The 27,690-nt window shown below is 43.8% G+C and overlaps 1 protein-coding gene across 1 annotated transcript; it reads left to right on the forward strand.

The window, feature by feature from the left end:
• Window positions 1-26,222, forward strand: PGP (phosphoglycolate phosphatase). Its single transcript, XM_032962206.2, has 3 exons — window positions 1-495; window positions 15,530-15,803; window positions 18,115-26,222. Exons 1-3 carry the CDS (start codon window positions 109-111, stop codon window positions 18,441-18,443), a joined length of 990 nt encoding a protein of 329 aa, XP_032818097.1. The 5' UTR covers window positions 1-108; the 3' UTR covers window positions 18,444-26,222.
• The last annotated feature ends 1,468 nt before the right edge of the window (window positions 26,223-27,690 follow it).

Below are 27,690 nucleotides of genomic sequence, written 5' to 3' on the forward strand. Positions count from 1 at the left end.
TTCGTTCCGGCGAATCTAGAATCGTCGACCAGAACCCGCTACATACGAATCGCGAATCGCCGCACGCCTGCCGCAGTTTGCTGCAACTTGCCGCACCGACACCGTCCCATGGCCATGTCGCGCTCGCTCCACGCCTGCGAGCGGCTGTCCGTGCCGGCGCTGCGACAGCTGCTGCGGGACACGGACACGCTGCTGTTCGACTGCGACGGGGTGGTGTGGCGCGGCGCCGACGCGCTGCCGGGCGCCGCCGCCACGCTGAACGCGCTGCTCCGGACGCCGGGGAAGCGCGTCTTCTTCCTCACCAACAACAGCTCGGCGACGCGGCGCGGACACGCCGACAAGCTGCGGCGCCTCGGCGTGCGCCTGCCCGGTGGGGACGAGCCGCAGCGTAGCGTGTACGGCACGGCGCACTGCGCGCCTCTCTTCCTGCTGCAGCAGCAGCAGGAGCAGCAGCAGCAGGAGCAGCAGGAGCAGCAGCAGCAGCGGCCGTACAAGGTGGTGCTCCATTCACTGACGTTCGGCGGACTGGTCCACTTTTGTGAATGACGCTTGCGAGAGTGGGGTGTGTGTTTTGACAGCCGCGTGTGAGTTAAACGTTCACGTGTGTTCGCCTCAGCGGTGCTTTGACAGCCGTGTGAGTTAAACGTTCACGTGTGTTCGCCTCAGCGGTGTGCTTTGACAGCCGTGTGAGTTAAACGTTCACGTGTGTTCGCCTCAGCGGTGTGCTTTGACAGCCGCGTGTGAGTTAAACGTTCACGTGTGTTCGCCTCAGCGGTGCTTTGACAGCCGTGTGAGTTAAACGTTCACGTGTGTTCGCCTCAGCGGTGTGCTTTGACAGCCGTGTGAGTTAAACGTTCACGTGTGTTCGCCTCAGCGGTGTGCTTTGACAGCCGTGTGAGTTAAACGTTCACGTGTGTTCGCCTCAGCGGTGTTTTGACAACCGTGTGTGTTAAACGTTCACGTGTGTTCGCCTCAGCGGTGTGCTTTGACAGCCGTGTGTGTTAAACGTTCACGTGTGTTCGCCTCAGCTCAGCGGTGCTTTGACAGCCGTGTGTGTTAAACGTTCACGTGTGTTCGCCTCAGCGGTGTGCTTTGACAGCCGTGTGTGTTAAACGTTCACGTGTGTTCGCCTCAGCTCAGCGGTGCTTTGACAGCCGTGTGAGTTAAACGTTCACGTGTGTTCGCCTCAGCGGTGTGCTTTGACAGCCGTGTGTGTTAAATGTTCACGTGTGTTCGCCTCAGCGGTGTGCTTTGACAGCCGTGTGTGAGTTAAACGTTCACGTGTGTTCGCCTCAGCGGTGTGCTTTGACAGCCGTGTGTGAGTTAAACGTTCACGTGTGTTCGCCTCAGCAGTGTTTTTTGACAGCAGTGTGAGTTAAACGTTCACGTGTGTTCGCCTCAGCGGTGTTTTGACAGCCATGTGAGTTAAACGTTCACGTGTGTTCGCCTCAGCGAGGGGGTGTGGATTCAAGGTGTTATGCTGAACCTCGCTCGATGTTTGCGGGCGGTGTTCACTCGAACAGTAACTTATTATTAGCGCTCCTATGGCACGATCATGGTGGTGGTGCATTGTCGGCTCGCGTTTAACGCCTTCAAAGTAAGAGCGCTTTGAAAAGTTGAACAGCTCTCCGTTGTGAGTGCTGCACTGCAGGCATGACGATGTGCGAACCAAGTGAGGGTGTGGTGGTTATCATTGGGAGAGCAGCCGCCGTGACCACAGCCACTGGCCGTGACCACAGCCACTGGTCCATAGACCACAGCCACTGGCCGTAATCACAGCCACTGGCCATGATCACAGCCACTGGCCGTGATCACAGCCACCGGCCGTAATCACAGCCACTGGTCCATAGACCACAGCCACTGGCTGTGATCACGGCCAGTGGCTGCGGTTACGGTCAGTGGCTGTGATCACAGCCACTGACCACAGCCACTGGCCGTAATCACAGCCACTGGCCGTGACCACAGCCATTGGCCGTAATCACAGCCACTGGCCGTGACCGCAGCCACTGGCCGTGATCACAGCCACTGGCCGTGATCGCAGCCGCTGGCCGTGACCGCAGCCGCTGGCCGTGACCACAGCCGCTGGCCGTGACCACAGCCGCTGGCCGTAATCGCAGCCACTGGTCGTAACCACAGCCACTGGCCGTAACCACAGCCACTGGCCGTAACCACAGCCACTGGCCACTGGCCGTAACCACAGCCATTGGCCACTGGCCGTAACCACAGCCATTGGCCGTAACCACAGCCATTGGCCGTGTGCGGTCGCCTCCAACGCAGAGACGGATTCGTGTGCGTGCCGGGAGACGCCCCCCCCCTCCCATGTGGGTGGCCACAGGTTTACTTATGTAACCGTGCTGTCATATGCAGGTTAGAACGACGCGAAGTTAATCTCTCTAGTTAAGTTGTATCTCTCTCAAAATCCGGATTGTTTGCGAATCCTTTGGTATCTGCTGATAACGAGAACATCTTATCTGGTCTCGCCTGTTTCGCCGACAAGAAGATGACGAGCCCGACGCATTGTTGGTCGGCTTTGTTGGTGGCAGAGGGGGGGGGGGATGTGAGATGATGGGACTCATTTGGGGTATAGTGAGTCACCAGCGTGTGCACATTTTTTTTGGACCGCGTCCCATTAGATATGCGGATTATCTCGGTGATGAGTTTTCTAATTGCGTGGAAAGTAATTTTCGCGTTTTGACAATTGGCACGTTATGAATGATTCATTATGAAGATTCTGAATTGAGTAGCCCTTTTGAAAACACTATGCCCCGATAGTAAGTGTATTTCTGCAATCCTTTATGCGTCAACGGAGCTCTGTGGAATGTTAACTGCTGCTTTTAAAAATAGTTACGACGTCAAATGTGTCAAAGCCAACACCTCGCATGTGTTACCCGCATCACCTCTATGAAAAACGACACGTGTAAACGAGGGATCCACAGCAAACCTACGCGTGTGTGTCTCTGAAAGCATCCACGATGCTGTACAAGTAGTTAGCGGACGTCAAGTCTTGCTTTAAGGCCACCTTGTTGTGTGCTAGACAGCACATTACAGATGTGGTAATGTGAGAGAGGTTGTGTCCTATATGAATATAAAACGCCTTGCCATATAATATACGCTGGTGATACGCCTGAGAAGCGTCGCCCTACCTGACCTCCGTAAACCAATCATAACACTATGTAACACAATTTTTGTTTCTGGGTGCTAAGTGTTATTTTTTAATTGCTAATGCCTAAAAAGTATAGAAAATGGCTATTATTCCCCACAAACTTTGCTTTTGTGACCAGGACTTGATGTGAACAAAAGACACAAATGCACACATTTTTCATTGAAAATAGGTAAATTTCAAAATATCACTGTCCTGGTCACAAAAGCAAAGTTTGTGGGGAATAGTACCAATTTTCTGTACTTTTGAGGCATAAGCAGTTAGGAAATAACACTTACTACTCAAGATTTGTTTTTGTTACACTGTTATTAATGGAGTGGATTATTAACTTTGCTTTTGTGTCCTGGTCGCAAAAGCAAAGTTTGTGGGGAATAATAGCCATTTTCTGTACCTTTGAGGCATAAGCAATTAGGAAATAACACTACCCAGGAACAAAAATTTGTTGTTACACAGTGAGCTGTAATTGTTGAAAAACGTCATCATAAAATAATAGTGCAGGCTGGAAAATAACACGCAAAAATGTGTTATATGCGTTCAGCCTTGATTTGAGGCTTTCGTGACTGCAAGAATCCATACTCTTTGGTTCTTCGGTAAAGTCATGTAGTTAGAAATGCTGTACAAGTAGTATGTGAATTTACCGAAAGAGCCAAAGTGTATGCGTTCAGCCGTTGAATATTTAAAAACCAGCAGCATTTCCTGAAAAGGTGCATTATAGTTTTCTTGTCTTAATTCACCATCCACATGAATTTCAGCGGATGTGACCTACTGACAGGCAGCTGTAAGAATGTGCTAGACAACTATGGACTGGTTTTGTTATAATTAGGACTCATCAGCACAATTTAGTCACCAATGCTCATATGCGGAGGCCCATTTCCACACTTTGCGAACAATAATCACCCCGAACTCTCAATGTCCTGATAGTGCATTGTCTTTGTGCTGTTCGCCTTTTGGCGTCCTCTGGTCTAACACTTGTTTGAGACTTGGCTCTAAAGAAAGCTGTCTCTGGTGTGGACCAATCCGTTTCAAAGACAATGCATGTACTGTCAGAGCATGTTTTTTTTGTTTGCATGTTCACCTGAAAGGGAACAATGAGTACTTATTACACGTTGTCAATCTCCACAGAAACTTTTGAATGCTTTTGAATGACCGTTAAAACGCGAATGACTCATTCCACCTTAAACAGTGTGTCATCTGAAATTGTCAATCACAAACCAAACACACCTTTCAAGCCTGTAAGACCGGTTTGAACTTTCCCCCACCCCCGCACCAGCATGATGAAACATAGCCAAACAATCCTCAGTGTGGGAAAGGCTTTCATTCATCCAGAACTGTATTGACAAATACCTCTAAATGAGTATTACTACTCATAAATACAGAAGTCACCTTCATCTAGAATAAACTTCTGTAATGAAAAACAAGTAAAGTAGTTAAGTATAATCATGTTACACGTCTCTTGTCAATAGCGCTATTGCAAGTGTTGTAAAATCGAAGTGTCTTTCTGCTCAGACCAGTGTGGGGGAGGGTACTTATCTTCTTGCAAGACCGTGAGCCTGCGATAAAAATGCCACATTTTTATGATGTGGTGCCAGGTTCTCCAGTGAATGAGCATTGTTGAGATTTCAGAATATGGGATGCATATTATTAACTTCAAGGGACACTCATTTTTATACACAAGCAGACATATGGAGGCATGCAATTGAGGAGAGGAAACACAAAAACATCAACACATTTGCACATAAAACAGAAACCCCAACTTATTTTATCTCTGGAAAATCAACAAACTGCAGGAGGCTTTCATAGGGTAACTCCTATCAGTTAATTAAATGGATAACAGTAGCCTTGCTTGACCCCTTTTTTCGAAGTTATTAAATGATAAAATCTGCCTTTATCCTCTGGCCAGGTCGCTTTAATGACTCTACAAACAAGAACTGCACACTCATGTTGTGTGCAATGCAGGCTGTGTAATCCAGATTGCGTACATGTGAAAAGAGTTGTGCACTTTGAACGTGACATGTATTGAAGCAGAGCATGCCTGCACTAGGCAATGGTTTATTGCAGGTGGCACAGCCGTGCGTCGGCTGGATGCTTGTTGGTGCAGTCCTGAGTACAAAACGTTTGCCTACTCATCGAGCCTGAGTACAGTGGTGTATACGATGCAGACGTGGCACAGCTGGCAGCCACTCTCTCCGTGCAAAGTCACTTGATGGCACTGCGAAAATATGCTTAAAGATGTGAAAGAAGCTGATGCCCTGTAAAGTCACAGCTTTACAGCCACCAATACGAACACATAAAAAAAAATGTACAAGAAAAATACCTGGGGTATCTGATCGAACGCGATGTTGACTTGAACTTAACTTAAACTATGTAAAATGTGCTGCAGTTTCCCCGTGCCGAGAAAGCAAGGTATTAAATAAATAACTTGCCTTATTAAACAGCATGTATTTGCAGCTACTGGATGTTGAAAGTGGCTTGCTGGAATCTGCAATAATAATGGATTAATGCTGTTATGAGCAAACAATAAGTTACAAGATGGAGTTTAGTTTTGGTGTGATGGTACATCTGGCTCTTGATGTCGCAGAAGCAGAAAGTAACAGAAAGTTATTAGCACATTCGGAGACTGCAAGACGTTTATATTACTTACGGATGTATTTGCTTGATTTCAGTTGAAACGCTGCCTTTGACTGGGCATTTTTATGTTTTAATGTTGTCCACTTGTGATTGGCACATGGATGTTAGTTTTGATTCTATCTGCCACACCCCCCATCCCTTTTGCACTCAAAACTAGCTCCCTTAATCTGGCCTTCCTCTTCATATTCTTCTCTCCCACATCTTTCTTGCTCCCACAACACCAGCCCAAGCAAGGGGAGGATCCCAGAATCCTCCCCTTGCCTTAACAATCAACCCCATGTTCACTGTGACCAGTCAGCATTGATGGACCCCACGAGGTTCATTGCCAGTAGATATAGTTAATCGAGAGTCACGTGTATTGTCACCTTTAATGTTGACACTAACTGTCCTGCGAATCCTTCAGGGTAATTATTGACTTCAGGTCTCATGTCTGCCAGGACGAGGGCATCTGCAGATAATGAGAAACGTTGCAGACGGGTTTGACCCAACCTCACGGATAACAGCATTCTCCAATTAGAGTGCTTCTGTAGTTGCAGGTAATCTAAAAAATACAGTAAAACCTTGGATTGCGAGCATAATTCGTTCCGGAAACGTGTTTGTAATCCAAAGCACTCGTATATCAAAGCACTCGTATATCAGTTGTGATCACGTGACGCTCGGCAGACAAAGCGTATACGTACCACTCGTATTGAAAGACCTCGCTCGTTTATCAAATTAATATTTATTTAAAAAAATTGCTTGTCTTGCAAAACACTCGCAGACCAAGATACTCGCAATCCAAGGTTTTACTGTATGGTTTTTTTATATGATATTGGTAAACTGTGGCCTGTCACTGAATGGAAAAATAAAATCATAGTTTAGATTAAATAATGTGCCTTGACATTGCTGCCTTCCATTGCTTGGCAGTAGCAGAATGTCAAGCTTCAAACATGTGTAATGAGCGACTTCCATGACACATCGTGTGGAGGGTACTTCTTCTTTATTACTCAAACTTAGCACAGCACAGGCCAACATTTATTCTTTCTCCCACTGAGTACAACACGAGATATTAACGTTTTTACTGGCTACACACAGCCGATCACTCAGCGGGGTCCCATCGCCCTCACTCGGCTGCGCCGCTGACTGGCGGCATGACGATGACGGCGATGGAAACCACGCAGGAGATCTTCCATGTGGCCGGACGACGGAGAGAGATGTCGGCGAGCAGCGACGCAGCCAGGACCCAAGACCCCACACACGAGCCCCGGGTCCGCTTCCCCTGATATCCCCCCAGGCGTGGCTAGGTCCCAGATGCACCTCCCTCTCTGATTAGTTGTTACTTAACCGTACCCGTGATTCCCCTTCCAGGCCAGCAGGTGTCACCCTGTCATTACACATGTGGAAAGAGATTGATTTTTTTCACTCATAGTTGCACCTGAAGAACAGTGATATACATCTCTTGTAAAAAGCATAACTCCATCAAGAGCTATTATACATTTTAATATTTATTCACTATTTTTATAGCATTTGTAGGTTTTTTTTTCCAGTCTAATGTGCCAGTATACAGCAAATCCTTAATATTCGCGGTGGATGCATTCCTTGAGAATGGCACAAATACTCAATCTACGAATATTAATACTTAAAACTTCTGAGGAATTTAGGGGAAGGGGGCATAAACATATATATGAATGACTACATATATTGTTTAGTATTATTGTGTTCTTTAACTTGCCTTTAAATAATGATTAACATGAACATATTTAAAAGTACAAATACGAAGGAATACATATATATATATAAAAAAAAATAACAGTATATAATTCCAAAAAATAGTAAAAGAAAGCACTCGCGTGTAAACAGTGTAGCAGACAAAAGTAGACTGAGAGGGAGTGTGTCGCGTGGACAACTTTCTACACCCCTCCCATACCTCACGACCTCTTGACGGGTATTCACATGCTATACAACCCCCACGAAAATCAAATAGCACAGGAATAATTTTTTGGGGAATACGCAAAGCCACGATTATAAAACATGCAAATATTAAGGGTTTACTGTACACAGCCCAAGGGAACTTGGTTCCATTCTAATGCGACTCATTTATTCCGAACTTCTCTTTGTGTTTAGTTTGTTTTTCTCCTGCACCTCTGATTCAAATGGTTGGCTATGCATGCTGCGAAAGAAGTTCAACATACATATGTCATTTTCACAGTTATGATCATCTCTGTGATTCTTTGCTACAAAAGTTCCTCCTGTAGCAAATTATGACACCAACAGCAAGTTATCTTCATGTGTAATAATTTTCACTGTCATCGTCATCAGCCATGTTCTATCGCTGTGGATGAAGGCCTCCCATGATGCCACAATCCATCTTACTTCTGCACACGAGCTGATCTAATCGCTGCATTTTCATAGTGGTTGCCTCTTGGACATGTTCCCTGCTTTGGCTGCCATTCCATCACCAGTCCCATGCATTGACCTTCATTCCTTCTAGCGATGTGTCCTACCCCATACCTGCTTACTTTTCCCAATGGTTAACGTGATGACTGTAATTAGTGTATGTTCCTTTATGGGTTTCTCTTAGTCTCAGTGTAATGTTTGTTATACATGCGTATCTCCGTGAACTTTTCATTTCTTGTGCTATTTCATTCAATGAAACAATGTGAATAAGCATTAGAACTATACAACAACAGGATTGTATGAGTTAAAATCGACCAAAAATTATTTTGGATATGTTCTCTACGGTTAGAATCATCATGTGCCTGTGCGTGCATGTTCATCACTATTTATCTTGAAATTACAGCAGTAAGTACCAGTGCTCATGCTCACATGTGGCAGATACCACAACCACATGTTTTCCCACATCCCTGCTCACTCGGACCCATAGATGTTGACTCTTCTTTAATGCTTTTGCAACTATGTTGTAGGCTTGCATTTCCAGGATTGTCCCATGACTTCTTTTGTGCGTTCTTTTTACAAATGTAATTTTAACAAGCAACCAACTAGGTTGACTTGTGACAATTATTTAAATGTTAACTTTTTTGACCGATTGATTTAGATACATAAAGTAAACCAAAGGAATACATACATTTTAATGAGCATATGGCTGCTGTGGTGTCATATACTATTGTCACATCGTAACATCATTGGTGTGACATGACTTTTCAGCACGTAATATAATTGTATCACATTCTGTCCTCGTGTGCCCATATCCAAGGCTTATACGATAAGACTCTTGTACCTGTGACACACAAAGATAGATACTTTAAATTACCTCTTTTTATTTATATATGAGACTAATAATTGTGGAGTGGCCTATTCGGATACTGACATCTATATATATACCTGTCACCGAATATCCTTGTGCGAGTACCGTAACTAAAAATAGCATTCAGCATAAAGTGTTGAAAGATTTGCAGCATATGGTTTGAGACGTACAAATCTTAAAAAATAACATCGTAATTGTTTAAAGAAACTTGTGGAGCTGCTTTTAAATTGAGCGTGAACTGTTAAATCCAATGTAAAGTTACACAGGTGTAGTGGGTTCCATGGAGGCCCACACTTGAACTTGGAGGCAACACGTTTATTACAATATTCCACCAGGGTCACTACATAAACGTACACTAGTTAAATGGACCCCAACAGGGTAACTACATAAACGGGTCAGGTCAGCGATACACTGCCTGATTCACGATGCTGAGCGTAACAACCAAAGACCGAAGAGACGTAGCCCCGAGAGTTCCATTCTAGCAGACAGCCGCGATCGCTCTCAGGACTTCCCTTTTATGCTCCCAAGCGTGGCCTCGCTCCGCCTCCAGCCACGCCCCCTTCTGGCTCTTACAAGAAGGTTCTCGACTAAGCATCACGTGTCCCTCAAGCCGCCTTTTTGGGCCCTCTTGCTACCCTGTCCCGGTCACGTGCCCTCTTGGGTTCACCCAGACTGTCACGTCCTGACTTGCCCTCTCTCAGACCGTTGCCAGAACTATGCCCCCTAGGGCCCGCTTGCATGCCGTACCTACTCTGGTGCCAGAGGGAGGCTCAAGATGTACAGTTCCACTCTTGTGACAGTAGCTGGCGCTAAACACCATAGTGACTCTATTTACGCCACTACATCACCCCTCCCCCCCCCTTTATAAAACACAGCCGTCCTGGCTGATCACTAACCCCTTAACCATTACAACAGCAACAATCCAAAAAAATGCCTCCCAAAAATGTATTTGCAACAATAACAATGAACAACCGCGAATGAGGATAAATACAATATATACAATACGTACAATTACCGAGAATGAGAGAGAGAAAGAAAAGAGAAAACATGTCAGCAAATATACAAGGGCCGACCCTACCTCCCGGCACCAAAACTCACAATCCTACCCCCGTACGCATGTCACCACCCGCGAGCACAAGAAGAGCCAGGATTAGCCAATGAACCATCCGGCTCGCGTGTGTGACCACCAACAGACGGTGCGGGAACGATTATCGCGCTGGAGGAGATTCCCCATAGTGACTCTATTTACATCACTACACAGGCATAAGGTTACGTGCCTTGTAACTGCATATGTACCGAGCGACATTACTTCTGGCTATATATGTGAAGCTATGCAACTCGCTGATCACCCTTTGGGCTTGAAACAAAATTGTAGATTCTAACTTGCTTACATCACAGCCCTATACTTGGAGAATGTAATTATTATTGTACAGGAAAACTTCACCGAATGTAGGGATCATGGTTCTGGAAAATACCGTCTTGGGCAAAACCGCGATCGGCAAATGTAAGACCTTGCAGGAAAACAGGGTTACATTCCTGGGTCCCAAATGATCACCCCCTCCCTCTTTATTTAAATAACTAGTTCATAAATCCTGTCTTCACCAGGCAAAAGTTTTGAAGAACCTGATATGATTTGTTCTTTTTTTATCTATGATCAGACACTAACTACTCCAAAAATGTGTTTTTTGTACGCAAAAAATCTGATATAATTGACTTGATTTAACTTCTTATTTAAAGACTTACCCATCGGAAACCGCTCGATTTATAGATTCTGTTTTTTTATTAGAACAAAAAATAATTTCTGTAATACTCTCAGGGGAAGCTCCTATCTTTTACCGTTTTGGAATTCAGATTTGAAAATCATAAAATGTGTATTTTTTTGTTCACTTGAAATCAAAATATCTAAAAAAATATAAACAAATAACCAATGGTTCTCGATTTATTTTTACTTGCTGTTTAACGCTCTATCAAACGAAAAAAAATCCAGCAATTTTATATTTTTAACGGTTTCTGAATGACACTCACAAACATGTTCATGCGGCACTCAAAACATCCAAGAATGGTAATTTGCCATCCTTTTCCACCTCCATGGTGAAATTAATGGCTGGGTGTATGGAATTGATGTGGTTGAAGAATTGGCCCAGCGCTGGCAGGCCAGGTGGCCAGATGACGAACATGTCATCTACGTATCTCTTCCACAAGGAAGTATGTAGGGGTGGATACCTGGATGGCATCTGTCTCAAATTTTGCAATGAAAACATTGGCTACAACTGGAGATAAGGGAGAACCCATTGGGGTGCCTTCAACTTGTTTGTAGAATGTTCCATTCCAGGTGAAGTAAGTGTTTGTGAGGCAGTGTCTAACCAGGGCCGGTACATCAGCATTCAGTCCTTGTTGGACCAAATCTTCAATGATTACAATGGTGTCTGGCACAGGAACTTTGGTAAACAAAGATACTACATCGAAACTGGTAAGCAAATCACCTGGAGATAGTGAGATGTCCTTAATTAGAGATACCAAGTGAGCTGAGTTAAGAACAGCTGAGGTGGTCTTACCAGTGAATGGCTGTAAGGTCTCAGCCAGGAATTGGGCCAGTTTGTCGGTGGGTGAGTCAATGGTGGAGACGATAGGACGGAGTGGTGTACCTTCTTTATGGATTTTTGGTAAGCCATAAAATCTGGGTGGTCTAGCAGCAGAGGGTTTTAGAGAGAGCCGCTTGTTTGGTTCGATTAAAGATGTCGAATCAGTGATGAAATTGTTGGTTTTCGTACCTAGGCGGTTGGTAGGATCGCTATTGATTTTGTTATAGCTGCCATAATTAAGTAGGTCCTGAATTTTGTTATTGTATGTGGTTTTGTCCATGATGACAGTGGCATTGCCCTTGTCAGCTGAGAGGATGACTATGTCATCTCTCTTTTTTAGTTGAGAAAGCTCAAAGCGCTCATCCTTGCTGATGTTGCTAATAGGTGTCTTAGTCTTTTTGAGGATTGCAGCGATTTCCGAACTTGCCACGTCTGCGGGAATGTGTCCCAAACCCTTAAGGGCTACGTCGACCTGGGCAATGATATCATAAACTGATATGTGTTTAGGGGTGACTGCGAAATTCAACCCTTGAGCTAGAACCGATTTAAGGCAGCAGATGTCAGTGTAAAGGCGATCGGTATTACCTTAGTGTCGTGGCATCTGTTCAGAAAAGTGAGCGACTCGATCAGATGAGCCTTCTTGTCTCGAAGTCTGTTAAAAGATCAAATAGTTGTGTGGAAACCCTCCCCATAGAGGCGGTTAAATCTTGACTTAAAGCTTTCGTGACTGCAGGAATGCATATTCTTTGGGTCTTTCGGGAAAGCCACATAGATAGAAAAAATATAAAATTAGAAAAATATCACGCCGTTTTGTAACAGGCTAAATGTCTCACTAATACAGCCACCGTTGCGTTGGTTCTCTTACATTGACATGCTAATCTTTCACAATGTCAGTGTTTCACAGGGTTCGATTCTGGGTCCCTTACTGTTCTCTATATTTTGACCCTTGAGTATTTGTATCTCCTCTTTCTGCTTCTCCTTTCCCTCTTTCACTCTTGGCCTTTCCTCTCGTATCTCCTCCTGACTCACTGCCATCCAATCCTGGATGGTGCTTCACTCTATGAATTCTTCCAATTTATCAGTCATTTTCTTTCTGGCCTCACGCTGTCCTCCTACCGTTTCCACCATTTCCTTCCCTCCTTTCTCTCTCACTCCTGTTTCCTTTGCCCTCAACTGTGTCACCTTTGACTCTTCCCTCACTTTTTCCACCCACATCTCTGGTACTACTATTCGCATCTGTCGCTTTCATTTATTCAACATTGGGAAAATCTGACCTCTCATTTCAATTTGTGCCGCCAAACTCCTGGTTCATGCTATAATTTTTATCCGTCTCGACTAATCGAATTGTCTTCTTGGTCTTCCTGTATCTGCTCTCACTCTCCTCCAACAAATAGAAAATGCTCTGCAAGGGTTATTTTCAATTTCCCCATTAATTGTCACAGTTCTCCTCTCCTCCTTCAACTCCACTACAGCTGTGTTTAATCTTGCCATGGCCTTGACCTACCTTATCTTGCCTTGCCTTATCTTGCCTCTATCATCTCCTTCTGTCCCCTCTCTTCATTACCAATCTTTTCTGTCTCTCTATCCCTCCTTGTCCTTAGGCCCAATCCTGTTTTCAGTCGATCTCCCTCCTGGAATAAACTTCCCCTGCACATTAAGCAGTCACCCTTCTTAACCTCATTCCGTTCCTCCCCTACTCTTTCGTGATCCCTAAGTACCCTCGATCGCAGTCACTCATTCCTAAATATTTGCATTGCAACCTTCCAATTAAGGAATTTTCTTCTGTCACCTTTGTTTTACTATTTCAAGCACCTTGAATAAAGGTGTTAAAAATATTAGATTATTCATTAGCATGTGTTTTAAACAAGCACTCTTTAACCTTTTGGGTCTCCTAAGCAGTTGGAATTGCAAATCAAATACGGCTGGGTTGCCATATTTTTTTGGCAAGACTACTGCATTTACACAATGGGGGCCTGTCTAACACTAATATCATTGGTTGAAAAGAAACAAATGTTCAACAATACATTAACAGGCTTTTATTTATGAGCAGCAACTCAAACTTCTCGTTGCTCAAGCCCTGACCATAGCTATCCCTTAAGTGCATTAAACGGAAGCCACTGAGTAAGACGTCCGTGCTGCAAGGTGGAGGGGGAGTAATTTCCATATTGTGTAGTCGTGACCTGTGTTTGGAAAGCTGTGTGCGGAGCGGCATGGTAGTGATGGGAAAAATACGACACTGACAAAGCTTTCTTCGACTCACTTACTTCGTGAAATTAAAAGACGTTACAATAGCACCCACGCCAAGCACAAAGCTGATTACAAGAGAAGTTATGCACGTGTGGTTTTTATGTTTCACATGGGAATGCACTGTGCTATGTTGTACACACTACGCATATGAGTCAGTATGGATATCACCAATTGGCAGAAATAAAACTAACCCCTGTCAGTACCTCACCAATGAACAATGTGAACATTTCATGACATGAACATTAATGTCACATATTAATGTAAAATACACGCTATGTATCTTTTCTCAACATTTTCTCTGCTGAACTAGGTCTTGCAAACTACCTTGAATATTCTTCAGTGCATTCTTTCATGCAGGATAGGCTACTTTTATAGTAATCTAGGTAATTTGTTATTACAATGGGTTTTTGTATGATGTTAAAACATTAAACGGATCTTGTGCACAGTTATTTGTGAAAAGCAAAGCTGTATTAAGTAACCAATCACAGGTTTCAGCAGCGGTAATGCCTCTGGTGTTTCCTGCTTCAACCTGAGGTGGAAAGTCTCGCAGAAATAAAATCTTCTAAAACATTCATCCTGAATAACATTTGTAAGGCACACACTACTGGCTTGCAGTCTTTTACACTTGAGAATCTTCCGTAACATTGGCAACCAACACAAAAAGTGACATTGCAAAATGGAAAATTACAAATGTGTGTCCGTGCCAATAGTGTGGTGAGGTTGCGCATGCTGCTCCTTTTGGACACAACTACACTGTGCCTATGATGTAATGATCTCACACAACATGAGTTCATGCTATCCTTGACTATGTATCATACTGGATACAACATAAGAAAATCCTTTCTTGCTGGATTCCTGTCTGTCTGACATGTGGGCAAGTGTGCTTGCAGGTTGGTGACATCGCTGCGCATATTTGCGTGATGTCACCAATATCCCACAGCGTTGATCCATGATCACGCATGGAGCTGACGTCACACCTCCCCCATTCCCACCCTCCGTCCTGGTCGTGGAGCCTGTGCAAATGTGAGAGGAGAGAGATAGGTGAGGAAATTAAATAAGAGGAGAGAGACAGGAGGGAGGGAGACAGGAGGGAGGTGAGGGAGATAGGTGAGGGAGGGAGATAAGAGGATGGCGGAAGAGACAGAACGAAGAGGAGAGAGGCAGGGAGAAAGTGAAAGGACATGGAATTGAGAGGAAAGGGAGAGCAAAATGGAAAGAGGGGTGAAGGAAAGTCACAAGCAGTGGGAGAGAGGATAAGGGAAAGGCAAGAGAGATTGAAACGGGAAAGGGAGAAGTGGGAATAAGCAGAGCGAAGATGAGAGAGAAATGCAGAGAGATGGGGGGGGGGGTGGAAGTGGATAAGATAGTGGAGGGAGGAGAGGAATATCAGAGGGAGAGATAGAAGAGGGAACTGGAATAGAGACTGAGAAATCGAGATAAATTGGGATGCACAATACAGAGAAGACAGAAAAAGTTGGTGACAGGGCTCTGTATAAGATTAAAACATTGGCTGGCTGGCTGGCAGGGAGGGCTGGACGGTCACATCCAAAGGACGTGCGAGTTGCTAGTATATGTGATTGTATTTGTGTTAAGTAAACAAATGGACATTTTGAAATGGAAATGTACTTTTTCCCCACCCAGCCATTAATATGAGGTGCTGCCCTGCAGGTGTATCTGATCGGCAGTGAGGCCATGGCGAGTGCACTTGAGGAGGCAGGGATCCCTTTTGTTGGGGGCCCGGGCCCTGAAGTCGACCTGGGCTGGCCGCCAGAGAAGCCGGAACTGGACCCGGATGTGCGGGCGGTGCTGCTGGGCTTTGATCGACATTTCAGCTACGCCAAGATGGTGCGGGCAGTGGCGTACCTCCGCGATCCTGCCTGTGCCTTCGTCGCTACCAACACTGACACCTGTCTGCCGCTGGAGGGGGACAGGGTTATTCCAGGTGAGCTGATGGACTCCATTTTATTTGCCTATATTACTGTTGAGCCACTGCAAATTCAGTCTTGGTGTCTTTCTGCATTTTAATACCTGCTGCAGCAGTCCATTGTCAGCATCGTGTCGAAACGAGTGGAGCTCGTCTCCTCTCAAGGCAGCGCGAAGCCAGTGGTGGAAATTCTACATTCCCGTGTAGGTTGTCAACTCTACAGATCTCTTTGTCCATGGTGATATGGGAGACCAATAGCATGAATCCTGTTATCCACGGAACTATCCGCGATTTTACTCTCATCCACATGTTAACATAACTGGCGGATTACCCGCGAATAGGATATATTTGCTGTATGACTACTCTTATCCAGGGAAAAATTGCGGATAAAAGGATGCTGTTCTGCAAAAACGTACCCCAAAAGTAAAGGAAATTGCGAATAGGAATATGGCCAATGCTAAAAGGAGTTTGTGACCATTCAACTTCGCCACAGCGCCTCTAAAGCAATTTCCTTCACCTGCCATGAGATCTTTATTCCTAAAACTTACATAGAAAGTTTAAACTTGAAAGGACAGACACATTGGACTTAGGGTAGTCTTGGAGGGAATAAAAAAATAACTGGTTGTCTTGATCTATAGTACCACACATTAATTCACAACCTGTTTTACATTGTGACGATGTTTGTTGTTCATATGAATCGATTGGCGGTAGCCCGGGTCACCGCAAAATACTGGTGGGCCGGGCATAGTTAAAGTTTTTTTTCTGGGAGCATCGCTGGTACTACCCTGTCCTCTCGGAGGGCGACGCTGGGAGCGATGATGACGACGATGTCGATCACGCCAGCACGACCATGACCGCCGGCCGTACCAAGAGAGCGCCTGGTGCGCCATTGCCTCCAAGTGGTCTCGCTCCCAAAGACAAGGGGGGTGGCCGCCCCCGTAAGAAGCAGAACGTGCTGGGGAATGACCAGACCGGCATCCTGATGTACTTTCAAAACAAGCAATAAACAGCCGTTGCCACGCACAAATCCCCAGCAGCCCCCCTTTTTTACGGGTGTTTTGCGTTTGTTTTTATTTCCATATTTGGCGTGCGTATCGGGCTCAGTGACATCTCCCGTCTTCATAGGCCTTCTGGTTTCGAAGTTATGGAGGTTTTGGCACCCCCAGGTCACGATAGAGACCCGGGTCACCGCCAATCAATTCATATGTACAGTACAGCTGCCAATTATTTGTGACATTGTTGCCCACATCTGCTATTATCCATGGGACCAAAATGGTCTGAGGAAAATGTTTTGTTCATATTTAAAGAGATGGTTGATACTTCAATGGCGTTAGTGTAATTGGAGTGGTGCAGTGTCGTTGGGGAATGGCATTGAGAGGTCACTGGCTATTTATACATGTTGAGTGATTTGATATGTTTCCCTGCCTGCATCGCTGCATGCAGTAACTTTACCGAATCAGCTGAAAGCTGTAAAGTTATTTTTCAACAGGTTTGTACTTGAAAACGTATAATGCTCATATCTGCAGTTGCACCAAGGTTTTTAGTTTGCAAATATTTGCACGCTAAATGTACTTTGATCTTAGCAAGTAATTGGTGATCAACTATGTAGATACATTTACATATTCTGCATTAACTTACATTTCCATAAGCAAGTAGTGTAACTTGCCAAAATCTGACATGTTCAATTGCCCATAAATAATTGTGTTTTGGACAGAACTGAAATTTCAATTAAATGCATGCACACCGACTGTTTAATTATATGCTCCTACAGAGAACGAGTCTTGTCTGTGATGTTGTTGAAAAACTAAAGTTGGATTACGTGGTAGAAGGTTCATTCTTGTGTTTGTGATGTTGTTTCATCCTCGCCTGAGGAATGATGGGATGATCAAACATTAAACACGATTGTTAATAAAGCCATACATTTGTAAAATTCTAGCCTGACACCATAAATTACACGACTTCCTGGTTTGCATATCCCTCACATTTTTACCTTCATTTTATTGCTGTGAAATACGTCATACCTTACGAAAGAACATCTTTGTATTTTTGTGCAAAAAATGTCAGATGTGGTGCATGTTGCTGGTGTAGATGCTGTTAGCAATTAGCATGTTACGATGCATACATTCTAAAGCTGAATTCACTTCTCTTGCTAAATACATGCATTGAATTGTGCGTTGGAGAATTGATTGTTTTCGGTCCTTATATTTCAAATGTTATGGGTTCACGTGACTGCTGCAGTGGAATCGTGTTGATGAGTGGTGAATCGCATCATGCCTGATAACTGGGCTGTTGGCTTGATGAGTGTCGTCCGCGCCTGTGTGCCGTGCAGGCACAGGAAGCCTCCTCGCTGCCCTGGAGTGTGCGTCGCAGCGCAAGGCGGCCATCGTGGGCAAGCCCAGCGAGTTCATGTTTGAGTGTGTGCTGCGTGCCGAGAAGGTAGCACGCGAGCGCTGCTTAATGGTCGGCGACCGCCTCGACACGGATATCCTCATGGGCACACAATGCGGCCTGCCCACGCTGCTGGTGCTCACGGGTGTCTCTACGCTGGCCGAGGCGCAGGCCTGTCGCGACAGCTCCGACCACGAGCGCCACCAGCTGGCGCCCACTTACGTCATCGACTCCATCGCTGACCTGCTGCCTGCGATCGACGAGCTCTGATCAACGTGTCTTATTTCACCTTGATTGCTTAGCAATAGCTATTACAATTGTTTTTGCAAATTGTGATTCAATGCCGAATGGTGTCTCTTTATGGCTTGTTCGTACTCCATAATTAGCATTATTTTGGAATTTTGCTATTTATAGTCCTTGCAACTATATCATCTTTATCCTTTACATCAAATGTTCTGATTACAGTATAGTTATCGGTGACTCATCTGGTGATTATGTAATTATCTGTCATAGCAGCTTGTTGCTCATTAGAATTTTGATAGTTACCAACATGTGAAATCATCACTGCATAAAACCATGTTGGTTCTGTGTGCCCTGATACCATCACTATTTAAAAGCACTCAGAATAGAGGCATGTCTCTTTCAAGCGTTCTTTATACGAGAATTTGCTATAATGAGCAATTTAAATTTAGACCCATTTGTTCGCAATAACGAGCCAATTATTCGCTTATCGAGTGGAGACTAAATATGCATCCCGTGGCGGCAGGGGGTGCACGGTTGCCGCAGTTTGTTTACGAGCTCTCCTGTGCTTGCCTGCGTGTTTAGTTGTGTGGGCACTGTAATGGGTGGGGTGGTGTAATGGTTAGCGTGCGGCATGACGAACCCGGTGAACCGAGTTCAATTCCTGCTGAAGGCCAACACCAGTGACGATTATCTGATCTGGTCCTGGGCCTCCCCTAGGTCGACACAGCCAGAAATGTTTTTAATATTTGGCTTTTATAAATTTCCACTTGATAAACCACTTCGCTATCATTTGTGGCCACATCACTTCTGAAAAAGCAATATAGCTCAGTCGGCCTTGCCTAGTAAAATAAATAAAAAGTTTAGTTTCAAAGGAGTACCTGGTACGGTGTGGAAACATCGCCACTAGGGAGACAAAGGCGGCCGGGCGTGGAACTGGCCACCCACCCCTCGTGTGCCGTACCAGCCTTTATAGGTGCTCGCTAACAACACTTGCCCCAACCGTCTGTTAAGGCCACGCGGGGGATCTTGCACTGTGGTTATTAATGTGTAGTGTAATATTTGATTTTAATATATATTTTTTAAATTATAATTTGTATTTCTCACGTTAAAAAAAGTGTTTCAAGTGTGAAACATTTTGAGGCTAAAACTTTGCTTTTAACATGGGAGTCAATGGGAAAATGATGATCATTAAGCAATTTTCACGGAGCGTATCTCGTTAAGCGAGGCACGCCTATATTAACACATATCTTAAAGTAACAGAATGCTTTGACTTGATTTCAGAAAACAATCCAGGTATAAAGAAGTAGATCTTGACTCCAGTAAAAATGGGAATAAAATGAATGCAAATGTCACTAACTCCTATCAACTTCATAACCACTGCCTAGAGCCAACTTTTCCCGTAATTTCAGCCATGGCTGTCTGATTTACAATTAATTATTCAAAGATGATCATCCCGCTATCTGAAGGAGATTAAAAGAAAACAAATCAATGAGTTTAATTAACCACCGTGAGATGATCAGCCCATTGCACGCCAAGATCATTATTGGGTGCAATTTCCTGTGCAGCTTGGTCATGCACAAGGCGATGCACTGTGGGTGGCAGCATATACAACAGACTGCAACTTCCACATCAGCTATGAGTCGGATGAATGAACCTACTCATTCATGCGCCCATCTATTTTTTTCACTTGCATAAACCAATTAACAGTTATTTTTTTGTTTGAGTGGTTAGTGAAATATTTGGCTCTGTATTAAATTGTTTTTCAGTTTGTGATCACTGATGTCGGTTGCATTTGCAGTCATCACTAGAAATGTACTGTAGATGTGATACATGACCCCATTTAAAACACTTTCACTGCTCATGATAATCGCCTGTGATCAGCACATGATTGTATGTATCCACCCTGCGCTACGTATGATGAGAATCTGGTAAACCTACTTTGGTTCTGTGGTTTGATTTGAATATAGAAAATAGGAGAAACAATACATATTGTGAGGAGTTGCATTATGGGTAAGGCAGGCTGCCTGTGCGATTCGTCTGTGGAGGGTTCTACCGTATAAATAAACCACATGAGGTGCACGTGTTGAGGCTTGAGTAACAGCACCACTGTCTGCCCTGCTCACATTTTGTATTTCATGCTTAATTCATCATGTCATGAAGTCGTGTACAGTGTTTGATGTGAAATTTCCTGACCTATATTATGGGCTATTTTTATTAGAATTGACCAGTGCAATGCTTCACATCATTGGCAGTTTGAATATGAATAGTTAGAAAAAGATTAAAGAAATACACACTTGAATTGCTGAATAGCAGATAATATATTTGATTGTAAAGTATTTACTATTAGAAAACATTTCTATCAAAGTATGTTGTGTCACTCTTGAGACCTACAAAACTCACGAGCACGGAGATAATGTGTGGCTGAAGGTCAACAGACCGTAAAATGATTCACCCTTTGCAATTGGCCACTAAAGTTAAATCCCACGTACGTTATGTCTTGCCAGCTTTTACCGAAGCTTAAAATATCAACGTGAACACAGCCATTGTTTAACTCCACTGTTTTATTAAAAGTGGGTAGTGTAAGCAGTTGTTTGCGATCGTTTCATGAAATAGTTTTTGTGGTCTGGTTGCTTTTGTTGGCTAATGCAGTACTTACAGGAATGTAGTCGAGATGGAGATGTTTTCCAGACTGCTTACAATTGTAACTGCCTGGTAACCCCAGCTTATTATAAAGGAAAGGTTTAGAATTTGGAAAATATTTTTCAGCAAGTGCGATACTGTTAAAATGACCCTGCTATGGATATTCAATGTGGAACTTCTTTGGCACTGTACGTAGCCAACTGTGCTCATCGGAGGTGCGCGAATATAGGTAATATAAGCTCCTATATACTGTATAAGGTTTTGTAGCTTGGTAAACACTTGTTTTATAATCGATGCTGCCATCCACTGGTAGTTACTCATAGATATTCGACAGTTGGGGTGGCCACAGTGTGCCCTACCACCACTTCCCCCACCCTGCTACCCACAAACCTTCACTACTCATGAGCAAGCCATTGTGGTAGCATGATATACACAAGAACAAACACACTTTCTCTCCACCAACACCAATAGAGAGGTAAGGAAGAAAAATATCTGACCCTTAAGATGCAGAGTAGATCCTCTTCAGAATTGAGTGTAACAATCACCAGAAACCGAAGGTGAGAGCATATAACGGAACCTGTATCTTAACTGATCACTCATGAACCCCTGACCAAACTCCTAAGGATTGAGCAGGGATGGGTGGGAGAAAATTAGACTGTGGCATCGACTAGAAAAACAAGTTTCCAAGGGACCTTAATTTTTTTGTCATTTACACCGTCCACTGGTAGTTATGACTTGGCAACAGTACGAATGCCTCCGAGCCCCACCGGCTCCTGTCGTGACAGCAAAAAGCTGCCGAGATTGTTGCAACTCGACTATTGCAATTCATCCATGTCTCCCGAACATATGAAGGAATGTTTGGAAGTCTGCATGGCCACTTGCACAACGCATTAGCAATGCCGTAGCTAATGCTTTAGGATGCACTAAACGTGATACCTTTTCATTTGTAAAAGCCAAAAAGAACACACGGTATAATAGGTTTACAGTATTTTGCAGCTTCCCTCGGTTCAACCTGTACTTCTAAATAACTTTTGGAAACTTTCTAGCTAGGATGGATGTTTCTGTCTGCACCTGCTGTTGGTGTAAAAACAAAGAGTGAGGAATAATTGCGGCACTCTGTTCCATTACCGACAAGAATTGCTTATAGCTTATGCATAAATACCAGTGGACGGTAGCATCGACGACGAAAAAAACACAACCATGTATATTATATTATCTGTCAGTGTTTTCATGCAATTGAGAGATGCGATGTATTTTGTGAGACCAGGAGCATTGTCGATGTGTATTGGCAGTTTGAATGCCTTGCAGGCCATTTAAAATTGTGCGGTTTTGTTTGGGGATACCAACACACAATGGTCTACTTAGACAAGCTATGGTACCAAGGTATTTGTTATCCACTGCAATTTTAAGTGGTGTATCTCGGTTACCAACACCATGCAGAAACTACTGGTGGCAAAAATGAGGCCGTTGATGACAGTTGGCCGAAGGATGGCATCCAGACCACCAAGTGACTCACTACTGTTGATGAGTCGCAAGACAGTGAAGCAATTACGGATACAAACTAAATAATATTCCAAACATTTTACATAGTTGTAAATTATTTTGAAACAACGTTAACAGTTACTCTTCCCAACTCATTTAATCTAACGTGGCTATGCAAACTAAACGGAGTGTCGACAATGGCATGGAACGTATTGCATTACTTCAATTGTGTAATTTTTAGAGTAGGATCGCCCGAGTTGAATCCGTCTACTTACCCGCAGAATTAAATGTTTCTTTTTCAAGTCTTTCTGATATTAATAACTGAACCAGTTGTGACGAGGTTTAATTCCGTGTCTGTTTGATGTCGATGCACAGGCGACGCTTATGGGTTGATCTTACCGCGCGTCTGTGGAGGGATGGATTTGGAGGGCAGGAGTTGATGCTTTAATAATTAATAAAAAAACGTGCACAGCGTTAAAGGATAAATATATAATAGGCGACATCTCATCCAATAGCCCTCATTCATAGTCCTTAAATAGAGAGACCAGAGAAATCGAGTGGATAAGGATTGGAGACCGCACCTTACGAGTATTACATTTTTTTTAATGTATGCCCAATTTTTTTGTATTGCCACATGAATAGTTACAATATAGCTATTTAGTAGAGAATGTCTTAAATAAAATAAAAACACGTTTTAACTTAATAAACGAATTTATGATGGAAGTTATTAAATATTGTTGGCACGTTAAATTTTAGGAAAATGTGTTCCTGTGAAAGCCAGTCATCCCCTTAGCAATGAATTCCTGGGTCCATTTACCATTTCAATTAAAAAGGGATTTGACTGCCCTGCATTCCTGAGCTGGAGAAATCTGAGAAATAAAATGCGAGGTACACATACATTTATTCAACTAAAATAAGTAGACTGAAACTAAAAAGAGATAAGGTTTGTCTAGCACTCAATAATAAAGATTGATTAAATAATAAAGATTGATTAAATGAAGGTGAGATGTTCAGCCTACCTAGTAATTATGTCTATTTACGTGGGTATTTATATATGCACATATATACTACTGATTATGTTGTGGTACACTATGGCTTTCACGGTACTGAATGCTTGAAATGCACGTGTCTTTGCTTTAAAAAAAGCACGCGACACTTTATAAAGCGTGCTTGATAAAGTGCATAAACCATTTTTACAGAGCTGCACACGACTACAGTACATTATTCTAACGTTGATATGCTAAATAGGGACATTAATTACTTAAAAAGCGAATTTGTCTCGTTGCAAAACGATCACTGCCATGTACAGAATTGAGGTCCACAAGATTACCCTCCTGGTTTCTGTCTCTTAACCACAGACGTTAATATGCAATGGGACTGTCGTTGATATGTGTACTGTATTGCACACTTATCAAATAACATAATCCACAACTAATCTAGATTTGCAGTTTTCGTGACTGCAGGGATCCATACTCTTTGGTTCTTTCGGTAAAGTCACGTAGGTATAAAATAAATTAAATCACGACGTTTCGATTTCAACACAAGCAATCATCAGGTGGGAAAACCACAGCAAAAAACACATTCCTGCGGAGGGGGCTGGTAGGAACGTTGGTTGCTGAGTCAATGGCCAGGGTCAATGGTGGCATGGTATATTCCGCAAATATGCCCGACTGAGGGCGGGCACAAGGCGGCGTGAGTAGGTTAAACGTTGAGTTTTATAAGGGCACCACGGGGTGACCAGCCCCTCCCCTCCCCACCCAGCCCCTCTTTTCCCCACCCAGCCCCACCCCTCCCACCCCCCACCCAGCCCCACCCTCCCCTCCCTACCCTCCCCTCTCCACCCAGCCCCTCCCTACCCTCCCCTCTCCACCCAGCCCCTCTCTACCCTCCCCTCTCCACCCAGCCCCACCCCTCCCACGTGGACAGACATCCACAATGAATCCCCTGCCTCCTGTGAAACACATTCCTGCGGAGGGGGCTGGTAGGAACGTTGGTTGCTCCGTCAGTGGCCAGGGTCAACGGCGGCGTGGTGTATTCCGCAAATATGCCCTACTGTGAGGGCGAGCACAAGCCGGCGTGAGTAGGTTAAACGTTGAGTTTTATAAGGGCACCACGGGGTGACCAGCCCCTCCCCACCCAGCCCCTCACACCCCCCACCCAGCCCCTCCCCACCCAGGCTCACCCCTCCCATGTTTTATATCCGAATGTCCGGATACACGTGGACAGACATCCACAATTAATCCCCTGCCTCCTGTGAGAATTAATCCCGGTTGGGCTTCCAGTCCATTACGTTTCTTGCCAGTACCAGTATAAATGGGCGCTAGGTGGCGATGTTTTTATATATCCGGGTGTCCGGATACACGTGGACAGACATCCACAATCCCCTGCCTCCTGTGAGAATTAATCCCGGTTGGACTACCAGTCCATATAAGGGCACCACGGGGTGATCAGCCCCTCCCCAACCAACCCCACCCTCCCCTCCCCACCCAGCCCCTCCCTACCCTCCCCTCTCCACCCAGCCCCTCCCTACCCTCCCCACCCAGCCCCACCCTCCCCTCCCCACCCAGCCCCTCCCTACCCAGCCCCACCCCTCCGACGTGGAGACATCCAGATGTCCACAATTAATCCCCTGCCTGTGAATTAATCCCGGTTGGGCTTCCAGTCCACTACGTTTCCTACCAGTAAAATGTTGCCGTAGTAACCTCTTACTACGGCATCTCTCTCCCACTTCAGCAAAAAACATTTTTCTTGCTGTGGGTTTCCCACCTGATGATGATGGACGCTTGTGTTGCAATCGAAACGTCGTGATTTATTTATACCTACGTGACTTTACCAAAATAACCAAAGAGTATAATGCACAACTGTAGTATTTTTAGTATATACGGTATAATAATTTACTGCCATTGTCAATCCACTGTTGGATGAAGGCCTCTGCCCGACATGTATTTTAGGCATGAAGCTTTTGTTGGCCGTTTTAAAATAATTTATTTCGAAGCACGTCCAACCCCCCATGATTTCCAGACTGGTTAGTCTTTTTGCCATTCAATAAATGGACATCTAACGACCAAGATTGCTCCATATTGTCAGTTCATTGTGATTTTGTTGGTATGTGGCTGTGCAGGTTATTTTGTACCTTCTATATTGTTGTCACACTAAGCATAGCTTTACATTCCTTGCAATAATACTTTTCTGATAATGTAATTAAAGTATACTGCAAAATGACAATTGTGCTCATGTTCTTATGCTGATTATTTTGGCTATATGCTTAGCAGTAACTTTAAGGCCAATTTCGATTATATGTTTAAATAAAGTGGTACCTTTAATTAGCAAAATTACACTACAGTATCTGGAAAATAAAAATGTTGTACGACCACAGTAGTTTAAATAGGGTGAAGTTGAGGATGGTAATTAAATGAATATCAGTTTGCTATACAGTATTCTGTTCACGTGATCACCATTGTTTGCTGAAGATATGACCGTGGAGTTTATTTAAATGCAGATCCCTCTCAAGCACGATAGATAACCAAATGTCAAAACCATTCCGAGCCCTCGATTGAATTGCATAACACAATTTGCCCTCACTTTCTCTTTTCTCATCCTGTCCTCCCCCTCACTTCTAGTCCATCTCTCCGATATCACACTATACATTTATTACATATGGTTAAATAAAATATAGAATTCGAATTATTGTGGCGCCAATCAAAGTTTGATTGCTGAATGGTGATTGTGAAGGGCCGCGGGCTGCTGCTTTTCCAGATGACACTGGTACGTGAGTCACCACATCAATGCGTGCCCTTCCTGCCCCTGCATGTCATAGCCCAACCGGGAACCGCCACTCACTATTAGTTGCTTTGCTACCCATTAAATCCATTTGGGATCACCCCTATTAATGTGATCAGCAGCCATTGTCAGCTGCCTGTACTCAGAATACAAAAACACCCTACACGGGGCTTCCATGACAATCAAGCCTTGAAACATTTTAATTGGCAGTCGATGATGAACTTCATATTTGAAACAGGACAAAGGCAATATAATGTAAACCACATCATGCAAAATGAACAATGCACTCAAAGGCCAAGTGGATTGCAAGATCCATACCAATGATTAACTATGAAATTTGACGTCAAATGTGTATTGAACTATTGGACACGAGTAATTATGTGAATATAATATTGGCAACTGTTTAAATGTTGTTCAAATGATTACAATACATTTTTGTTAAAATAAAAATGTAGGCAATATACAAAAAAAATATCCCAACGTGTACAAAGTGATTTCTCAAGGTGTAGTCAGAATTTGAACATCACGAACAGCACTAAGCAACGAATTTGTATCAACGTTTAGACCAGGGGTTTTCAACAACTGACCCCCTAAAGAGCCAGCAATAATCATTAAGGACCTTAAAAGGCCTAGAGTAGGGAGGATTACGGGTTTGTAACAAATGGTGGAATATTGCGCAGACAGCACGATCCACTGTTGAGGATCCATTGTATTACAATACTGTGTAATATGGTGCTCCAAGTAGCCAGTTTCCTCAAGCTTGATGGGAGGAGTCCGAAGGATCGTTTTCATCACAAGCCCCACATGTTTCTTAACAGTAAAACAATGCTCACGTTTGGCTGCCTTGTCAAATACTGAGCAACTAGCTGGCAATTTAAACAAAATCTGTTTGCATTAATCAACCCATAAATTATTTGACTCCATTAAATCCAAATTACAATACTCTCGGTTATCCGCTTTGTAGATTAAACGCGCACCTGAGATGTTGACAAATTAATAACTCATGGATTTTCCCTTAAGCCTAAATTAATAACCTAAAAACAGTTATACATTGTTATTCTCGGAAATGTTTATTACAAGTAACGTACTTAAACCGAACAAATGTATGCTCCAGTTAATTCAAAACAAACTACATTTTCTTAACTTAAACATAATTTATACCTATAATAGGGGTTTTTGGCATAGAGATCCGTGGAAATTATATTTTGGATTTTCTGCGATTTGCAGTTGTCCTCCCCGTCATAAGCACAGATAATCGTGTCTTTTGTTTATGTAATATAAATTCAATTGTCACATGCTCAACACCTTTTGTGATGTCATCAGACCCCATTGATAAAACTCTTCACTCAGTACTCTTTGGTTCTTTCGGTAA

The sequence above is a fragment of the Petromyzon marinus genome, chromosome 1 (assembly GCF_048934315.1).
Source record: "Petromyzon marinus isolate PM22_M1 ecotype Great Lakes invasive population chromosome 1, UKy_Petmar_22M1.pri1.0, whole genome shotgun sequence".
Lineage (NCBI taxonomy): Eukaryota > Metazoa > Chordata > Hyperoartia > Petromyzontiformes > Petromyzontidae > Petromyzon > Petromyzon marinus.

Bases quoted from the DNA above. Each gene is read 5' to 3' on its own strand.
- PGP (XM_032962206.2), top strand. From the start codon at position 109: ATGGCCATGTCGCGCTCGCTCCACGCCTGCGAGCGGCTGTCCGTGCCG. The intron at 496-15,529 runs GTGGTGCTCCAT...GCTGCCCTGCAG, and splicing joins AGCAGCAGCGGCCGTACAAG to GTGTATCTGATCGGCAGTGA. The intron at 15,804-18,114 runs GTGAGCTGATGG...TGTGCCGTGCAG, and splicing joins GGGGGACAGGGTTATTCCAG to GCACAGGAAGCCTCCTCGCT.